The following is a 16,698-nucleotide window of genomic DNA, read 5'->3' on the forward strand; positions in this document are numbered from 1 at the left end:
TTATGGCTTTTTTTTTTTTTTTTTTTTTTTTTTTTTCCACGGGGCCGCTCGGGCCCGAGGCGGGGGACGGTGCGGAAAGCGCAGGGTCATCATCGGCTCCCCTCCCCCAGCCTGTCCCCTCCCTGGTGCCACGGTCCCAGTCCCGGTTCCGATCCCGTCACAGCCGCCCCCCCCAGACGATACCGACCCCCACCCCGGCCCGCGCGCGCCCCCCGCCCCCCACCCCTCGCGCCACGCGGGCCGCGGGCCCCGCCCCACCGCCTGGCCGCGCGCGCCCCCCCTTCCCCTCCCCCCTCACGCGCCCTCCCGGCGCGCCCCGCGCGGCGGCGGCGGGGCGGGGCCCCCGCCCTGGCGGCTCGCGAGGAGGGGCGGGGCGGCGGCTGCGCGCCTGCGCGGGCGGCCTCGCCCCTTCTGTGGCCACCCCCGCCCCCCGCCCTGCGCAGGCGCAGTGCGGCGGCGGCTCGGCGAGGGGAAGGGCGAGAGCGGCTGCCGGAGCGGGGGGGACCACGGGGCTCCGTCGCTCCCGCCGCCGCCATGGCGGGCGCGGCCCCGGCCCCGGCCCGCGAGCAAGACCACGAGCAAGAGGCTTCGGCCGCGGCGGGCGAGCGGCCGCACCTCTCGGCGGCGGCGCTGGCGAAGATCGAGCGGAACCGGCAGCGGGCGCTGGCACTGCGGCAGGCGCGGCTGGCGGCCCGGCCCTACCCTGCCGCAGGTCGGATGGCGGCGGCGGCGGAACGGGCGAGTCCCCGCGCCCTTCTTTCTCTTTTTCAGGGGGGAGGTTTCGAGAGGGGAAAGATGTGGGGAAAGGGGGGCGCCGCCGGGCGCGAGGTGGTGGGGGCGGCGGGGGGGGGTGCGGTAGGGTGGCTGGAGCCGAGTGGGGGTTGGGGGGTAGAATCCGCCGCGGCGCGCGAGGGGCCCCCCTCCCCCCACATGTGTGGGGGAGGGGGGGCTCTTGCACGCGCGCGCTCTCCGCGCGGCCCCCCGCCTCGCGCGCGCGGCGCGGTGGGGGCGGCCGCGCGCGCCCCCTGCCGGCGGCGGCGCTTTAACGCAGCGCCCGCCTCGTTTGTGCTCCCGCAGGCGGCGGCGCGCGGGCGCGGGCCCTCCCCAAGGTCGTGGACACGGGAGGGGGATTCTTCCTGGAGCAGGAGGAGGAGGAGAGCGAGAAGGAAGAGCGAGGTGCCGGTGAGAAGATCGTGCACCCACCCGGTAATTAAGAAAAAGACCTGTAGGGAGCGGTGGGGGTTTGGCGGGGAGGTGGCGGGAGGAGGCGGCGCCGCGTGCGCGGGGCTGGCGGGGGAGGGCAGGAAGGCGCGGGGGCGACAGTGAGCCGGCTCCGGCCGCGCCAGCGGGGCGGGATGGATGGGCGCCTTTTTTTTTTTTCCCGGGCTTTTTTTTACTCTCCTTTCTTACCCTCTTGTTCTTTCTCTTTTTTTTTTCTTTTGTTCTTTTTTTTTTTTTTTTTTTTTTTTTTGTTGCCACCCCTTTTCCTCCTTCACACATTTTTCTGGATGTGCTCGATTAGTGGCGCGTCCGATTCTTTTCAGCATTAAATCGAATCGGCTATAGCAAATGCGCGGTAATTAAAAATGAAGAATTTTAAGCCGCAGAAGTGGGACACAGCCAGTGCCCTTGGGTATAGCACATTTTAATTTTTTTTTCTCCCTCATAAACGTTATTTCTCTTATTTCTTTTGGGGAATTTAAATTTTAAGACCGACATGAGGGTAAATTTTCGCGACTTCGTCGGTTGTGGGAATTTTGGGATTTATGTGGTTTGTGCCAAGACCGGAGCGCTGCTGCAGTGCCAGCTTTTATCGTTATAAAACGTGCTGGCGCCAAGTTACTGATCGTTCGGTGGAGGATTTCAGCACATTGCCTTGCGATATTCTCCCCCACAAAAAAAGCAAATGGAGAAGTAAGGGTCCCAGAATAGATCGACTTTCTTCTCTGGGATTGTCTTTGTCTTGCTTTGTTCTGCTTGAATCAGCTGCGGGGCTGTTGGTGCAGTGTATCTCTTTGTTAGAAATCAGCACCAGATTTCATTAACAGTGTAAACAATTAGCAGCCCTGCTTCTTTTGATGGGCTAATGTTTAACAATAAATTAAAGTAGATCTGGGATGCCTTTACACTGGGCGTATTTTTTGCTGTGTAATTCATAACGTCATTGTCTTAATAAAATGTCTTCGTGTTCGGGAGCAATGCCTTACATGATGGAATGTGATGTAAGAGTATGAAATGACTGTGAAGTACTGAGCATCCGGCTGTCGCTAGTAGGACTGAATTTACATAAAATGTCGTCTTTGCTGGATCGGATCTGCTATAAGTGCAAACGCAATTAAAATGTATAGTGCTGCATGTCAACCATTAATCTTCTGCTTCAGGTGCTCCTAAAATTTCACAGCACTGCCTAGCTTTTAGATTTCAAAACTGTATAGAAATGTTAATTTTCTGATAGAATTCCAATGTTACTGTTCAAGGAATATCCCTTATAGCTCTCATCCCCTGAATCGGTGTTTTTTGGTGTCCCATGGAACATAAAAGCAGATGGTGATGACGCTGGAGGTGATCCGCCCGTTGAGGATGCGGCCAGAAGCAGTGGCTGGCGCTGAGATGAGTCTGGGCTTGGAGCAGTGCTGAGAGGGCTTGGGGAGAGGATTGTAGTGGAGCTCCATCCCCATTCCACTCCTAGCAGCTCTCTGGCCATCCACCTCCGTTTCTGCCAGCTGGAACGGACAAGAACCTTGCCAACTGCCCCAGGCTTCCACTGAGCTCGTTCAGGGAGAGGCAGGTGTGGCTGAGCTAGGAAAAAAACTGGAGCAGAGCTGAGAGAACTATGATGCCAGCGCAGCTCCTGTAGTTTCTTGCTCTAGCCACCCTCTTCAAACTGAATCCCTTCTCTGCTTCCTCCTGTTTCTGCCCGCATGTCCTCTATTGATTAGGGCATATTTTGGGAGGGTCAGAACAGAGGAAATGGTAGGAGAGGATTTGAAGTACTTTGTGAGAGAAATGTGGAGAATTTTTTTTAACAATGGCTAAGTTAAATGTGCATTTTAATGTTTTAGTACTTAACAGTGAACCTACAACAAGAAAATACTCCAACAGAGATGGAATTGTGTGGTAATGGCTTTGAATTTGTATTGTATTCTGAAAAACTTTGATAGAGTGAAACTAGTTTGTAATACGATTATGTGAATTCTAGTAAAATTGCCTGTAATACCAATTCTAGATGCTTGTTTTTATCATTGTAGTCCCTTAAAAAAATATTTCTTTCCATTAGCACCCGTACTAGAATTTGACTATTTCATCTGTGGAGACTGTGGCAAAGAATTCATGGACTCCTACCTTATGCAGCACTTTGATTGGGCAACATGTGATAATTGCAGGTATTACAAATAATCAGGAGAGAGAAACACTATTTTACATAAATCTTTACATAAAGATTGCCGGCTATAATTCAATGAATTACAGTCATTTAAAGAGACTGTCAGCAGAGAGACATATTTCAGTAACTTAAAAAAATTTAAATGAAAGTTGACTGATGGCCTGTGCATTTTCCACTATGGAATTGAATCACATATTGTCTCATAAGCCTGCCTTAGGTAGGGGACATCAGTGGATTTTCATACAACATTATGGAAATAGGATGTCATGAGAGCAGTTGGTGTGTTTGTCAGTGTGAAAATTTATGTCTGGCTGCAGACTAGAGCCGTTTGAAAACCTGACGGAGCACAATAATCTCTTTGAAGTGGAATAAGGATTTAGGAAAGGTTTGTGGTCCTGGTGTTTTAGCTCAAGTGGAGTTGGTACTTTGGTCAGCATGGGCGTGCTGGAAGCACAGCAGCCAAAGGGCAGAGCCCCCATGGGAGGTTACTGGTTGGCCTGCGAGGTAAGCAGGAGTTTGACCTTGAGAGGAGAGCAAGCTCTTATCTTTTAGCACAGAAAACGCTCCAAAAGCCATCAAGATAACCAGGGCAATGAAACCAACTGCAGCAGCCGGCCGGCCACCCTGTGTGTAAGAATGAATCGAGTGAATTGAAAAAAAACAGGCAGTTAAGAGTTTTGTTCTGGGAGCCTGCCCATTTACTGCAGGGAGTGGTTAAGGGTGTGCACGTGGTGTAGGCAATTCACAGTCATTATGGAGGCAAAGTTCTGTTTCTCGGAAGTTAAAATGGGTAGGAAAAGGACGTTAAGGACAGGACTTGGAGCCTGTGGAGTACTTTTCCTTGGGTCTAAGCTTTTGCAGCTAATGGTAGTGTCCTTGGTGCATTAGCTGTAACTGTGAACTTTGAATTCTAGTAAAGATACATTTAGGGCAGTGCTTCCTTGATGACCGTTGTTAGTGCTTAGTGTTTGGCAGATTGTTTAGCTCAAGCCATTCAAGTTGTACTTCAGTCAGGATTGCGTAAAGGTAACTTTTTCCATTAACTCATAAATGCTGTTGTGGTTACAGTTTTTCACTATCTATCTGGTAAAGGCTGCAGTCTTTTAAAAGTCTTTATTTTATGGTTCCTCTGCCTGCTGTGTTGCATTATAGAAAGAAGTACTCTGTCTGTGTTGCTAATCAGTTTCTGAGATCTAGAAGTATATGGAGTGTGTATATTCTCAGGTGATCTGACCTGTCTCACATTACACATTTTTTCTGTCTTGACCATGTGAGGCTCATACTTCTGTCCTCTTGGGTTCCATCTGGGTTAGGTGAATAACCTGAAATTACTCATACTCATTTTAAGTTTCAGTTATTCCCTCTAGTAAGAAAATAGAAGAAAAGCCTTTCTAGAAGAACAGGCTTCTCAGCATGTGTTTGCTGAAATGGGGGGAATTTTTAAACACTTAATTTCAGTAAATCTAGTCTGTAGTTTAGCTAGGCTGTTGGAATCCAAAGTTATTTGCATGCATAAAAAACTGAAGGGATTAGGGCTTACCTGTATTTCAAGAATGTTCGAAGGGATGGGGACTGAGATGTTAATAACCTGTGGTTTTAGGGTGTAGCTTTCTCACCATTATTTTACATCTTCCAGAGATGTTGAAGATAAACATAAGCTTATAACAAGGACAGAAGCAAAAGAAGAGTATCTGCTTAAAGACTGTGACTTAGACAAGAGGGAGCCAGTGCTCAGATTCATTGTGAAGAAAAACCCTCATAATTCACGATGGGGTGAAATGAAACTTTATTTAAAACTACAGGTATAGAAACTTAGTGTGTTTCAGACCTTTACCTTTATACAGCTTTGGTTGTCACTTGGTACCCGAATGGTTTTGTCAAAGCTGAGTGTGTTATTAATAGCTTGTTATAGTTAAATGGTTGCAGTCTAAGTTGTGAAAATGTCTGGTTTTGAGAGCATTTTAAAGATGTTCATTGAGCAGAACTTCAGTGGGTTGCACAATTACGAGTCACAAAGCATGTGGCCCTTCAGTTTTTCTCTGAAGTGCATGGGGCAGCCGCAGCTGTGCGTGGCCTTTTGTAGCTGTGTTCACAGCTTTGCCTGCAAAGGCGGCAGGAAAAGCAAGTGGATTTCCCAGGCTCTTGTCTTTTCTTGTTTGGTACTTCATAGGAATCATACTGCTTTAGTAAAATATGGGCAAAATTAGGAGCTGGATTTAAGTTTTCCTAAGTTATATCCAGCTGATACTAAAAACCAGCCTCTTCCTGTGGAAGGAGTGCAGTCTTTTGTGAGTAAAGTGCAGAGGCGGGTGGGGTTGTTTTATGTATGTGTAGGGAGAAATTAAATTTGTAAGTTAGAATAGTTTACTTTTATCGTTTCAGGGGAAAAAAAAAAGGCATTTATGTCCATCCTGTAGGTAATCAAGCGTTCACTTGAAGTCTGGGGTAGCGAAGAAGCATTGCAAGAAGCAAAGGAGCTCCGCCGTGACAGCAGAGAGAAGATGAAACAGAAGAAGTTTGACAAGAAAGTTAAAGGTAAAGTGTTAAAATTACATATTTCAGTACCTGAAGGGAAGTACAGTTCTGTTTAAACCTGCTGCATATGATTAAATTACTGAGAAAATATTCAGTGTGGTGAAATGGAGGTTTTCAAGACGTGGGTTCAGCCTGGAGCAGTCTGGTGTGACCTCATAGCTCCCTATTTTGGGCAGTGTTGGACTGCAGGACTTGAGGTCCCTTCCAACTTGAATTCCCCTGTTGTCCTGTGGACATGATGTGATAGAAATCAATTACAATGGTTCATTATAGTGTTTTTCAAATCTTGGGGTATGACCCAGAATGTGCCATGGATTGCTCCTGGTACTTTTGACTTGGGGAAGACGGATTTTTGTGACAGTGGGTTATAATTCTGTGATAGCCGTCAGGTGGAGAGCGGTAATGAAAACGGATTTTCCTATTCACAGCATTCCTAGGTGCTCTTTACTGCACATTATCCTTCGGGTTTTTTCCCTGATAAATCAGTACTTGTATTTGATGGGTGGAACCTTTTGTACCATCTATAGCATCCATGCTTTACTTTGGGGTGGCATTTAGAAGGGCAGAAATCTTAAGCTGGCTGTACTGATATTGTCTGAAGGACACAGAACTTGAGACTGCACAAATAACCCATCTGGGCCATTGATGTGCGCACAGAAGGACTGGCAGAAGACTGTAGCCAAGATGCCAGAGTTCAGTGCTAGTACGGGCCTTAACGTGACAAAGTTTGCAACTTGAATGGCTTGGCTCAAAATGTGACCACATTTTGCTGTTCAGTATTCTTGCCACCCGCTTGCAACATCCGGATAATATCTTGGGCCCTGCTGCCAGCTTGTGCGCTCTAGAGAACCCACGGATTTCACTGCGGATGCTGCAGAGGCAACTCATATTATTGGGCATAAAGCTTAGAGAATGCCAAGTCATTTGGGAGGCTTACTGTGACCTGAATGAAAATGACTCTTTCTTGGTCACGTAAAATAAATGAGGTGTTCTATAAAAACTTCTCCTTTGCATTCCACCGACCCCTTTTGGATACATTTGAATGGCTTTGTGTAAAAAGGCAGCAAGCAACATGTCCTTAGTCCACGTGGAAAACGGACTGTGAGATCCTATGACAGTGTAGTTCTTGGCCTTTAAAATATGCAAACAAGGTGAGGATTGCAAGGCAAGTCAGAGCTTGTTCTTGCAAGAGCAGATTCATTCCCAGACTTTGTGGAAGACAGGCAGCAAGCGTATTGTCATCTGTAGGCCTCAAGAAGCTGGTTAGCTTGAGTTTTATTAAACATTATTTAAGATTTATTAAAATCTTAATTTTTTCTTGTATTTCTTACCAGAACTCCGCCGTGCTGTGAGGAGTAGTTTGTGGAAGAAAGCAGCTAGTATCCACGAACATGAATATGGACCAGAAGAGAACATTGATGAAGATACATATAAAAAGACATGCACTGTATGTGGCCATGAATTAACTTATGAGAAGATGTAATGTTAACCTATTTTTTAAATTTTGCTTTGTTTTTAATGGTATTTTGTATTACAGTCAAATAAATGATAATTATGAACAAGCTGTTGCCAGATTCTATGAAGTGTTCTATTTTTCAGTTGCAAGAAGCTCTGTGAAGAACAGTGGGCTTTGGCTTTTAAGCTAGATCTTACGGTAGAATATTGCACGTTTGCAACCGTTCAACAATTGGTATCTTCTTAGTCAAAAGTTTGTATCATTGTACTTGATGCACTGATGAAGGTGAACTTCCCACTGCCTTTCTGCTCACATCAGGAGAAAGGCTCCATTTTCTCCTGACTGTTGTCTGGTTTTCAGTTACTGGTCATGGGCAGGCAGAGGGCAACAAGCTGGTAGAGCAGCACGTCTGGTGGTGGAGACCTTATAATGTGGCAGACTCCTTTGGCTTGGATGCACAATTTCATAAAGGTGAATTCTCTCTTAAAAGGAAAGCTGCCTGCTTCCTTGGGAAGTTCTGACTTGTCGCTACCATATTTCTCAGGATAGCGTCCTTACATGTATTCTCTACATCTTTTTTTCTTTTTTTTCCCCACAACTTTTGAAGCAGAGACCAAGGATCAAGCCCTATCCTCGGGGCAAGAGGGAAGTAGCATTCCATGGTAGAGCTCTTTTAAATGCACCTGAATGATACTTGCTTTCAGTAGAGTGAATTCCAAGTTCAATTTCCAAATTCTAATTCCTGCAGCTGTTGGGGAATGCATGTGGGAATTGCTGAAGTGAGGGAACATGTTCTAGGGTTGTAGCTCTACATTTATTTACCATTGTAAATATGGCAGATTTCAGGGAAGTCTCTGGAGGCTTCCTTTGTGAGCCTTGGCCACTATGGCTGTGCAGAACTGAAATTTTCAGTAGAACTCTGACATATTTGCCATTACAGAAATGTGGGATGGCTCTCATGGCTGGAGTGCTGCAATGATGGTAAGAAGCTCTTCCTTCAGAAGGGACAGGCGGGCAAGCAGAAGCAGGGAGGTGGCTCTGTACATTAGGGAGGGAGGGTTTTGACTGTGCAGAGCTCAAGGGCAGTGATGATAAGTTTGGATGCCTATGGGTAAGGATCGGGGAAGGGCCAACAAGGCAGAAATCCCATGGGGCTTCTGTTGCAGACCACCCAGACAGGATAAAGGGTGGATGAAATGTTCTATAAGAAGCTGGCTGGTGTTTCACAATCACTAGCCCTTGTTCTTGTGGGAGACTTTAATTTGTGGGATGTCTACTGAAAACATCAACAGGAGAGAGGCGGCAGTTTAGGAGGTTCCTGGAGTGTGCAGAAGACAAAGAACAGCTGGCAAGTGAGCTGTCCTGGTTGTGGCCAGGACAGTTATTTTTTGCACTAGCTGGGAGGGGCATAACCCAGACCCAGAAGATATCCTGTACCACCTCACACCATACATGGTGGGCAGAAGGGGGTCCTTTCCGGTCAGGGTAACATCGGGTTTCACAGGGTGGGCATTTGCATGTGAATTGATCATCTTTCTTGAACACCATATTAATATTGATGCTGTTCATTTCTTACCTCACTGCTGTTTCCAGTAAATTGTTCTTATCAACCCTTGATCTTCACCTTTCATGTCTCCAATTCTCATCCATTTCCTACTGTGAGGAGTGAGCAAGTTATGCATGGTTTGGAGTGTTTCAGTAGAAATGCTAAACTGAGGAACACGATTCCTAAGTTACAATATGAGCATACCAGGGACAGTGGCCTAGTGGATCTGCTGTTCATGAACAGAGAAGGGCTGGTGGGATAGGTGGTGGTTGGAGGCCATCACAGAGACCATGAAATGATAGCTTTCAACCCTAGGTAAGTAAGGAACATGGTCAACAAAACATCTGCCTTGGGTTTCTGGAGGGTGGACCTTGGCCTATTCAGGACGCTGGTTCAGGGAGTACCTTGGGAAACAAAGGACTTAGTAGTAAAGAAGTCTCATGAAGATTGGCCATGCTTTAAAGAGGAATTCTTGAAAGACAGAGGAGCAGACTGTCACTACATGCCAGATGATGAACCATCGTGGAAGACTGGCCTGGTCTTCCTGTTCATCCTGGCTGAACAGGATGCTTCTGCTGTAACTCAGGGAAAAGAGATTATGACCTTTGAAAGAAGGGGTAGACAACTCTAGAAGAGTACAAGAGTGGCAGGTCATGTAGAGAGAAAATTAGAAAGATGAAAGCTTAACTGAAACTCAATCTGGCCACCACTGTGAAATAGTGTTTTTATAAATACTTATAACAACAAAAGGAGGGTCAAGGAGAATCTCCACTGGTTATTGGACACATGGGGGGACATTGTCATTAAGGATGAGGTAAAGATTGAGATACTTGGGTTCTTTGCATCAGTCTTTGACAGAAAGACCAATTACCCTTGAGGCAACCAGACCCTGAGCTGGTACACAGGGACAGGGAGCAGCACTGACCTCCTGAGCCATTAGACTCAAGGGCACTGAGGGAACCGGTAGAAGAGCTCACTAAGCTGCTCTGCATTATTTATCACCAGTCATGGATAACTAGGGAGGTCTAGGATGACTGGTTTGGCCAGTGTGATGTCCATCTACAAGAAGGGTTGGAAGGAGGATCTGGGGAACTACAAGCCTGTCAGCATCTGTAGTGGGATGGAATGGTTCATCTTGAGTGTGATCATACAGCACATGCAGGAAAATCAGGAGACTGGGCCCAGCCCAGTTTTTGACGGTTTTGGGAAAGGCAGGTCCTGCCCGACCAATCTGATCTGCTTTTATGACCAGGTGACCTCCCCAGAGGATGAGGGAAAGGCTGTGGATGTTGTCTACCTGGAGTTCAGCAAAGCCTTTAACACCATCTCCCGTGGCATACTCCTGGAAAAGCTAGCAGCCCACAGCTTGGACAGGAGCACTCTTTGCTGGGTTAGACACTGGCTGCATGGCCAGGCCCAGAGAGTGGAGGTGAATGGTTCTGCATCCAGATGGGGACTGGTCACAAGTGGTGTTCCTCAGGAATTAGTATTTGGCCCAATCCTGTTTAAAATCTTTCTTGACGATCTGTGTGAGATCGACTGTACTCAGCATGATTCAATGATGACAGCAGGCTGTGTGGGAGTGTTGATCTGCTGGAGGGCAGAAGGCTCTGCAGAGGGATCTGGACAGGCTGGATTCATGGGCAAAGGCCAAAGGTGTGAGGTTTAATAAGGCCAAGTGTCAGGTCCTGCCCTTGGGTCACAACAACCCCATGCAGGCTAGGGCAGGGTAGCTGAAAAGAGGCCTAGTGGAAAAGAGCCTACAGGTGCTGGCCAGCATCTGGCTGGGAGTGTGCCCAAGTGTTTAAGAAGGCCAATGCCATCCTGGCCTGTATCAGCAAGAGTGCAACCAGCTTGGTACTGGTGAGGCCTTGAGATCAGTGTCCTGTTCTTCAATTCAGGAAGAACAGTGAGGTGCTGTAGTATGCCCAGAGATGATTGATGGAGCTGCTGAAGAGCTCAGGAGCAGCTGAGGGAACAGCGCTTGTTCAGCCCAGAGAAAAGGAGGCTCAGGGGTGACATCAGGTTCCCTGCAACTCTCTGAAAGGAGGCTGTAGCCAGGTGGGGGGCAGTCTCTTCTCCAACTGGGGAAAACAGTGACAGAACAAGAGGACATGTGGCCTCAAGCTGCAGAAGAGGAGGTTTAGGCCAGACATCAGGAAGATTTCTTTACAGAAAAGGTGACTGGAGATTGGAATGAGCTTTGCTGGGAACCGGGGGAGTCACCATGCATGGAGCTGTTCAAGGAAAAGACTGGACACGGCAGTGACATGGTCTAACTGACACAGTGATGTTCGGTCTTAAGTTGGATGTGATAACCTCAGAGGTCTTTTCCAACCTAAAACTCTGTTTGTTTTAGAGAAGGTAAGGTGATCAGGAAGGGTAGATGATGCTTCCAGCAATAGGTGTTCACTTTTCCAATGTTCTCCTCTGCAGCTATGCAGTAACCTGCCTGGCCCACCGAGCAGAGCATTTAATGCCTTGCAAGACCTAAGAAAGTGGCATGGGGGCTTGGCTAGAGGAGGGAGGCAGGTCCCAGCAGGGATTGTCGAGGTAGTCCTCCATGTCATGGTTTCACAACCCAGCGTTGTCTTGGGTTCCTAAACTCCATTTCGGGGCAGATGGGGGTGGTCTGACTACTGCCCTTCTGTGGGCATGCTGCAGCATCCACCCCACCCCACCCCACAGCAAGCACCACCACCCACATCCTCCTGACCTCTTGCAGCAGCACTTCCCCTTCCCAGAGGACAAGAGTTGGCAAGGGAGAGGGAGAATTTCTACACTAGCACCTCCTTGCACCTAGCAGCACATATGCTTGCCTCACATGGCTGCAGGTGTGCTAGCATGACTTCTTTGCTTCAGTGTCCCCCAAAGAGACTGGACAAACACTCTCAGCAGCAACCTGCTTCACCTTCATTTATTTTTGTCTTTATGTATGCATTTTTTTCCAACCATACCACATTTGTACAACATCTTTACACTATCCACAACTTCGGATTTCAGCAGTTCCAAGTTTCTCCAGTTAGTTGCTGGTATCACTACATAAGTATTTCACTCTTTCCTATAGATCCAGCCAATTTCCCAGACAAGTCGGGTGTACACCATTAGACCTAAAAGGTGAAGGTGTCCAACAGACTTAAGAAATGCAATCAAATCCCATGCTCAAAGCTTGGCATGATTGGAAGTTAAATCAGTTTTGAAAGACATTGCTATTTGGTTTTAAAACACAGGATTACACTCAAGCATTTGCAACTGTATCCCCAGCATCAGTATTAGTCAAGGCTCAAAGAAAGTTACAGGTTTGCAAGTTCTAACTGCATTACCAGTTTTACAGAAGTCACATTTATAGTCAGAACCCTCACCATTAGTTACTATCAAAACTGATACTGACCCAAGCCAGTGAAAAAACTATTAAACTCCAATTAAAACCTTTAAAGTATTAAATGCTTCCTAAAAATAAAAAAAACCCAAGAAACTATTTGATTACTCAAGAACATTAACAGAGAAAGATCTGAAGCATAAGTTCGTGCATGACTGACAAAATCCTTGCATAAAGCAAATTTACAACAAATAACAATACACCCTGAAAGAATGGGGGGGAAGGGATCAGTTAAGTCAGAAAGGGCCAGCAGAAAAAGTAGAAGTAACAGATCTAAGTCTATGAGGATACATCAGATTGCTACAGGCCACACGCAAAATTAGATGAACAGTCAAAGCAAAATGCTCTATTTTTTACCCTCCTTGCTTAGTCAGGAGGTCACTGGTCAATGTACAAATGAAATACCTTTCTACGTATAATACCTGTAAAAATAATTTGTACAGGAACAAAATTACTCAAAGCACATAATTTCCTAAGCTAAAACTAAATAGCACTGGGTATGAAATTTTTTAAAACATTCACCTACAAAACGAAGATGCCATAAACAGCTTGGAAGCCCTCTGCACACTGACGGACCTGAGCACCTAAGGCAGCGTCTCTGCCAGTCACCACTGCTCTCATGGTTCAGAACACTCTGGTTTGGTTCTCATGTACCTCACATTACTAGCCTAACTCAAAACTAAGCCTGCTCTATTTTCACTTGTGTTCTCCCAGTCTAAGCCTCCCTAAGTAATGTATCACTTAATTCGGCATTAAAACACTTCCTGAAGACATGGGAGCAACATGCTGCTGTCACATTTTAAAGCAAGGGAAGCGTAACAGATGCAGCAGTTGTTGCCAAGCCAAATGAGGTGAGAGCACTTGGTTCACCCACTGCCACTAAGCAGAAGGATTTCTGACATCCTGCAAGCCTACAGGTCCAGCCCAGTGCAAATGTGATAGTCCAGTGAGTTACAGGCTGAAAGAAAAAAAACAAGCTCAGCACTGTCCTGTCCCGTTCCTGGCATCTGGGGCTGGAGCTCCCAACACCCAAGTAAGACTTGCAGCATGTAAGTCAGAAGTTTGTTCCATTCCAGCTCTTGCTTATTGTCTCTATTTATCAGAGAAGACTGCTACCAAGAACAGTTCATGGTTTCTTGACCACAATGCAAAAAGAATTGCATTTTTCAGAAGTGGTCCATGAAGTTTCTCTACTGACTGTTTATAGATACTGTAATAACTAGACAATATGTTTCAAAAACATATTTCAACTGTATTACATGTTCTTTTAAACTGTAAAAATCTATCTGGCTTGGTAATAAAACAAGTCTGTATTCTCTATGCTACTTTGAAAATGTGTTTTACATGCCCAAAATAAAGACAGTTTTCCTATGTCATATACTAGAGAACTTAACACACTGCTCACTGAGAAGGTGCATCCCCTTTCATACTCACAAAGCACTATGAATTGTTCCTCATTTCTGCAATTAATTTGATTTAAGGGACAAGCAGAGGCAACAAATTCAATTGCCTGAGGCTCGCTCGCTTTTTTTATTGTGAAGTTAGGAATATTTCTGGGGGGAAGGAGTGTGCCAGATTTTTACTTTTATATAGGCAAGAGGGGAGAAATAAAATTACTATCATGAAGCGAAGAGTCAAACTAAATTAAAAGACAATAAAAAGAATTAATACTTTACTTCACAAATATCCCCTATTAGTCATATCTTTTAAGGCTTACGATGCTTACACAGTTTGTCTTTTTTTAGAAGACTATTTTTTTATATAGGAGCACATGAAAGCCAGTTTTAGTCAAAAAAATTCTTCCATCCCCATGTTAAGTTTTGCCATTTAAAAAAAAATTAAATTCACTAAAGTCCTGCAGACAAGACTCTGTCCACGAATGATCCCTCAGGCCTGCAGAGCACAGAACTGCTGAAACACAGCCAGAATATGGTGGTCCAGTTCAGCTGTAAACAGGAGGTTCTCTAGCGTCACCATGTACTGTTGGATTATCTGGTGGTGCTGGCAGATAAAAAAACAAAAACAAACCACATATATTTACTGCTTTTATATTTATATCGGAATAGGCGGAGAAGCCAAGATAGGCAAGAATCCTAAATGTTCTTATCTGAATTGTTTAGCACATCTAATTTCCACAACATAGCAGCCATGGATAAGAAAAGCGTAATGTAGAGGCACTGCTGACTGCAAGAATGAAGCCTGTGCTGAAATCCTGCCTTGTGCTCCGTGTAATTCTTCACTCACGGATCCCAGATTGTGTGCCACTGTAGGTATCTTAGGAGAATCATGGTGTTTCTTTCCTTTCCTCTGAAGACACATCTACTACCAGGGAAGGGTTCATCCCAAGGGAGAACTACACCACCCCTCCCATTCTTCAACACATCTCGTGCCCACACAGCTATAACTTCCTATAACTAATCACTTTCATCCAGCCACCTGTGCTTACTAACTGATTTAATACAGAGCCAAATATTCAAAAATCATGTTTAATAGATATTTACAAACCTCACTAAAAGGAATCCTGCAATATTTTAATTCCCTTATTTAGAACATGTCTATTTTTGCATTCTTGTTTGTTCATAACTTTGCCCTTACTAAAAACCTACAGTTAAGTGGAAGTCAGTGAAATTCATAATCCTAAAATTTTTTTGCAGTATGCTTACAACGAGAGAATTCTCCACTCAGGATCAGTCGCTCCACCAGATGGTGGCAGAGATTTGGCCAGAGCCAGAGTTGTGACCTGGCCCCACACCAGCCTCTGGGGAAAATGTGCTGCTGCCACCTGCTGCTACTCTGGTGGAGCGCTCAGCCCTCCAGCAACCGAGCTTTCCCAGCTAAGAATGGCCCCGCCAACACCCTTACAAACTGAGAAACAAAACTTACCTGCAGGAAGATCTGCTGCAACCTCTCTATACAGCTCTTGTACCAAGGTGTAAATACATCAATTCCACCAGTCTCGCAGCGAACCAAGTGCTCCGTTAACAACATAATAAAACGCTGCAGCAGAGGGGAAAAAAACCACAAACTTACTCAGTCTCATCAAATTAAAGCAGTATCCTAACCTCAGGTAAGAGGATCTGGGTGTCAGAAGCTTTGAACAGCACTGTGAGAAGAACCATTTTGCTTGGCAAATACCAAATTTAGTAGGCAAATAAACCAGTTACCTTCTGCTTGCTCAGGAAATTGTGTTGTGTGCTAGGAGAACTCCTCTGCTCCTAAGCAGAAACTCACCAGATCCTGCTCAGAACCAGTCTTTGCAGAGCGATGATCTGGACTCACTCTAACCCATGGTAAACTCATCAACCCCTTTCCATATTCTTACTTCAAGAAAATGCCCAAGATAGCATGATTGCAAGATGCTGAAAGCTTATAAATCAGATGACTTTGACCATCATTACCTGGAATATAACAAGAAAGAGATTCTTCTGCTCACTCTGAGCTGACTCTACTTTTTCCTGCAAGCGCTCTATCTGTTCTTCCAGCGGTCCATCTTCCCGATCGGTGCTTCGGTCATCGTCATCATCATCATCATCACTGTCACGCTGTAAATGACAACACAGGACTTAACCAGTAATTTGCCAGGTGTGAATACCATTAATACCCACCAGTTCTACGTGTGAAAAGGCCTGCAGAACAACTGCAGACAATTCCAGATAAAAATTTGGAAGGAAAAATGCTAATATGGGAAAGCTCTGAAAAAAAATTATTACCAAGATTTTGGAGAAGCTAAAGCAAGCATAGCGATTTATCAGAATTAAAGGGTTTTCCTCCAGGAAGGTGCTGTGGCTGACACCCCAGCTGAAATGCCCCTACACCAGGGCATGCAGCATGGGCAGCAAACAGGAGCAATTGGAAGCCTCTGTGATGCTGGACAGTTATGACCCTATTGTCACTCCTGAAACTTGGTGGGATGGATCTCATGACTGGAGCATGACTAACAGTGTCCACAGGCTGTTCAGAAGGGACATGAGAGGAGGAAAGAGACACAGAGGAATTGCCCTGTACATCAAGAGCTGGACAGAGTGTGAAGAGTGTCTGAAGAACAGCCATGAGCAAGAGGAAAGCTGGTGGGTAAGGAGCCCAGGGTGGGGCAAGGAAGGGAGCCTGTGGTGGTGTCTGTGACAGGCTCCGAGCAAGGAGACACCATTGATGAACTTTTCCTGCTCCAGCTGCAGGAGACATCACACTCACGGGCTCTTGTGCTGCTGGGGGCCTTCAACCACCCCTGCACAAGCTGGAAAAGTAGCTGTAGGCAATCCTTGAGATTCTTGGAATGCATGGAGGATAAATTCCTGATCCAAGAAATAGACAGCTCTACAAGAGGGGAGGTGTCACTGGATCTAGTGGTCACCAACACAAGGGGGCTAATGGGCAATGTGAAGATAGGAGGCAGTGATGAT

General features: G+C 46.0%; 2 protein-coding genes across 2 annotated transcripts in view; one reads left to right on the forward strand and one right to left on the reverse strand.

Annotated features, from left to right (window-relative positions):
* The first annotated feature begins 468 nt into the window (after positions 1-468).
* Positions 469-7,479, forward strand: XPA (XPA, DNA damage recognition and repair factor). The gene is made up of 6 exons (XM_088155953.1): positions 469-712; positions 1,078-1,206; positions 3,278-3,383; positions 5,019-5,184; positions 5,800-5,917; positions 7,252-7,479. The coding sequence occupies exons 1-6, from the start codon at positions 535-537 to the stop codon at positions 7,398-7,400; spliced, it is 846 nt and encodes a 281-aa protein (XP_088012079.1). The 5' UTR covers positions 469-534; the 3' UTR covers positions 7,401-7,479.
* Positions 7,480-11,810: 4,331 nt separating this feature from the next.
* The window catches only part of NCBP1 (nuclear cap binding protein subunit 1), a 30,196-nt gene continuing 25,308 nt past the window's right edge, over positions 11,811-16,698 (reverse strand). Inside the window, exons 21-23 of the mRNA XM_014888148.2 lie at positions 15,697-15,840; positions 15,182-15,295; positions 11,811-14,299 (exon numbers count right to left, since the gene is read on the reverse strand). Coding sequence (XP_014743634.1) covers positions 14,186-14,299; positions 15,182-15,295; positions 15,697-15,840 — 372 coding nt within the window. The 3' untranslated portion in view covers positions 11,811-14,185. The remainder of the gene's footprint in view (positions 14,300-15,181; positions 15,296-15,696; positions 15,841-16,698) is intronic.

Source organism: Sturnus vulgaris, chromosome Z (genome assembly GCF_052056855.1).
Source record: "Sturnus vulgaris isolate bStuVul1 chromosome Z, bStuVul1.hap1, whole genome shotgun sequence".
NCBI classification, from domain to species: domain Eukaryota; kingdom Metazoa; phylum Chordata; class Aves; order Passeriformes; family Sturnidae; genus Sturnus; species Sturnus vulgaris.